The sequence below is a fragment of the Plasmopara halstedii genome (assembly GCF_900000015.1).
Source record: "Plasmopara halstedii genome assembly, contig: Scaffold_2680, whole genome shotgun sequence".
NCBI classification, from domain to species: Eukaryota; Oomycota; class Peronosporomycetes; order Peronosporales; family Peronosporaceae; genus Plasmopara; species Plasmopara halstedii.
Genome location: NW_020189586.1, coordinates 396,248 through 399,963, shown reverse-complemented (window position 1 = coordinate 399,963; position 3,716 = coordinate 396,248). Strand labels below are relative to the sequence as shown.

General features: G+C 45.4%; 1 protein-coding gene across 1 annotated transcript; it reads right to left on the bottom strand.

Annotated features, from left to right (window-relative positions):
* Positions 1-591: 591 nt before the first annotated feature.
* On the bottom strand, positions 592-864 carry PHALS_04811 (uncharacterized protein; the record flags this gene model as incomplete). The annotated part of the gene is made up of 2 exons (XM_024718654.1): positions 592-684; positions 775-864. The coding sequence occupies 2 exons, from the start codon at positions 862-864 to the stop codon at positions 592-594; spliced, it is 183 nt and encodes a 60-aa protein (XP_024584032.1).
* Between the last annotated feature and the right edge of the window lie 2,852 nt (positions 865-3,716).

The following is a 3,716-nucleotide window of genomic DNA, read 5'->3' as shown; positions in this document are numbered from 1 at the left end:
CTCAACACTCTGGTAAACAAAAAAACGTCCGCAGATCTCAATTGCTAATGACCGTCCTAGACCGGGACGGTCAATGTACATTGTAGTATCCAAGTTGTCGAGCACCAAAGGCGCTTTGGACAAGAGTCCCGAGCATGGCTTGCGGGCTGAACGTGGAGTGACACGTAACCCACTGAGCACTGCTCACGTTGCGAAGCAGTTGTTACATGCTAAGAGTGGCATGGTCGGACATGGTCCAAGGCATCTTGGGCAAGGCCTCTCTGATGCGCGTGGAGTGGCACGTTATCCACTGGACGGAGGCTGCGAAAAAACAGCTCTTCGTCGAATGTTATTAACAACATCAAGAGCAGGAGAGGGGACACTGGACGACGCTGTGTGCGTGTTTTCACTGGTCTCGACGAGACGTAAAACCTTTATACAGCGGAGACGGAGAAGCCGTATGTTATCTGCAAGACGCAGGGCGTCTACCATGACCCAGGGTGTGTATACCGCAGATGATAGCGAACGGTGTCGCTGGCAACTGCGAGATGACGTTCCACAAAGATCAGTATTACAGTACGCACTTTTTTGAAGGCCAAAACCGTAGTCCATCTAACGGAATAGTGAGCTGGCCACGAATACGAATGCATGCGGCAGGGATTTTGTCCGTTGTAACGTTTTGCAATTGCCCACACCAGTGTTTCCCTATTTACACCAATATCTAGCGCTTAGCAACTTTTTATATCGAAGTGGCATTTCAAGGGGGTTCCATCGGCCTCATATGGCGATTTGTACTTGAGGTTCTACGACCACTTGTTCTTTATCGAAAGCGTTGTTGTTCTGTTTACTGCAAGCCGCAGGACATGGAATTGCAGTATAAGTCATCAAATGCTACGAATAAATGACAGCCAGGTTTGTATATTCTTGCTTCTTTGATTATTTTTATCGAGTAACGCATATTGGGTCGAACTCGTATGAGATATTGCATCGTCGTTGTGTGATGTTTCCTTCGTGATATGTGATAATTCACAGGCTAGGAGACGCAAAAACACATACTTCACATTAAGGTCGCTCACCTTAATGTATATTCGGCAAAGACAGATAGTTTTCCGAACATATTCTGCGAGAGACGTGGTGTCGACGCACCTGTGCGCGACGAGGGATCTGTATAGATCATGAGCAGCTTAAAACCCAAGCATGTGCGTCCGGATTTTGACAAGAGCATACCTCATTGCATGTCGTACGCTTGGTAAATTTTTCCGCTTTAGGCTGGCGAGCACGAATGCAATAGGCACAAATGTCCCTTTTCTTTAGGATAAAGTAGAGCACGGCTTCGGGCAATGGCGACATTTGACATCTCTTCTTCTGGGAGCTCAATGAGGAGGTGTAACGTGTCGATATACTTTGCACTATAAATGTGCAAATTGTTGGTAAGGTCAAGCCACCACAACAAGGCTCCTTTGCGGGATCTGCCCGCAGCTCAAATGGTGCAATGAATCGTCGGAAGAGGAATCTTCTTCAGGGCTAAAACACCTAATACTTATTGGTATATAGTTTCTTTATTCAAGCATTGTTGATTAATGAGTGCTACGCTCACTTTCGACTACCTGTGCTCTGCACGACAATGCAGGTATCTATTTTGGGGACAGCTACCTACGTGCATACGCACGATGTGATCTAAAAAGGCGATTCATCAGATTTATTAAACTTGTTGTCGGTACGAGAGACTGCTCCTGGGGCGCACTTTGAGGATCCCGCATGGAATTCTCGCCGCGTAAAAAGGATGTCGTTGTCTCTCATGAGCAGATAATATTATCCCTGAACCAGGCATAAACTAAGATCATGAAATAGGCGCAGTCAATGAAGCTGCTTTTCAGCACATCCTATCTAGATTAGTTTTGCAGCGGAATGGTAGTGGTGTCGAGCTTAATTTTAGGAAGCATGCATGATCTGCCGCTCGCCGTAAAATCGTCAGTCTCGAGCGAAGAGATACATTCGTTTTACCTACACCTGCTCTATGCTTCTCGAAAGCAAGCGTTTATGATGTCACATTGTTTACTTATAAAGTGCCCACTGTTCTGTGATCCTTTATTTAATTTCATAACGCACGTTGAGGTGGGTCACACGTCACCACGATGTCATATTCCTTCATTAGTGAAAAGGCACCCGTACAATTCTTGGAAATGCGGTTTTACTGTATCACTTAAGCTTTTGATGGCTTTCTTAGTGACAGGAAGTGAGCCTTGCTTCTCTCCCACAGCGATGTGGTTACACCCGACAAGAAGTCGGTACAAAAAAGGTACACTTGGTACCTTTTCCATGAGTTCACTATGCAACCCTTTGCGAGATTCTTCTTGAAAAAATTAGAGCTTATCCCGGTGGCAATGAGAAGAGACTCATAGCTCCTACGACAAAATTTGTCAATCCGTTCATGAATAAACAATCCTTAATACCACAGACCGCGAATCTCACTCCACCGCACAATGGACGCGTCACACGGTAGTGCTGATTTAGCAGTAAGGATAAATCGGGCCGAGGATAGTCCAATTTTTATACCGTCAAGAAATGGTATTTCTGCTTGCCTCGGTCGCCTGTCTTTACTGACTATTGCTATCGCAAAAAGCCTATCAAAGTCATATAGCCAATTTGTTACGAAAAATATAAGACAATCCCGCGTTCCGAATTAATGCTACTGCAGCTTCTTCTTGTCAGCGCTAAAAGTGCTTCTCCTTTCTAGTAGAGGTGGGTCATAACTCGCCAAAGCTTCAATCGCGTGGCACCCACACACCATACCCAAAATAACTTTGTTTTTAATTTATTGAGGGAAAACAGCATTTCATGATGTCAATTCTGCATATTTTACACAAAAATATACAGCACTTCGACACATTAACTATTGTCCCGCAATATGCTTAAGATATAATTCAGTGGTTCAGTGGGTCCACAAATTGTCTACTGTTATCAATGTTCGCGCGTTGTACGTAGTCAAATGACGCTTCCTATCGGATCTTTCGGAGTTTATACGGCTATACAAACCTAAACGATGTCGAAAGCCAGCAAAACCCTGGGATGTGCTTCCCCACCGCTCGGAACGAGATTCGCCTCAGTGGATAGAGCTGAGATATAGTAAACCTTAATTCTTATCTTGTAGGTGAAGGGTAACCTATTTAAACCTGTCGTTGACCGACAAGAGGATCGTCGGTCAATTCTGCCGGGTAGGTCGACCATTTCTTCCTCTCAGACGTGAGAAAAGGGGGTATGAAAGACGAAAACATGTTGGTCTGCCATAAGTGTAGCCTCTAGTACCAGGATGTGGCTCAGCTACTTGGATAAACCTCTCTGTCTTCTTAATGTGGTCGAGGGCCTTCGCCTTGACGTACTCTACGTTCTATCTTCCAGCCGGCTTCGCGGTACGGAAGTTGTGCTCCGCTATCAGCACGACACTCGCGGCTTCCTCGAAGCGTTTATGCAGGTATGAGACGTTTCGTCATGGCTCGCACCTGTACGGACTCACTCTTTCACTCACTCACTCGCTCACTCGCCAAGATGGTATCCATTACCAGAAGAAAGTCCGCCATAATTTCGCTAATTGGAGCTTTTAGCATGTAATCCTTTATCAATCGGCTTTAACAACGGAAAGGACGAATATTATCGCGAACGGCACGCCTGGTTAGCCGCGAATTGTGATGTCTGGAGACTTAGATGATAGGAAGGTGTGAAGGATTCGAGAAATTGAA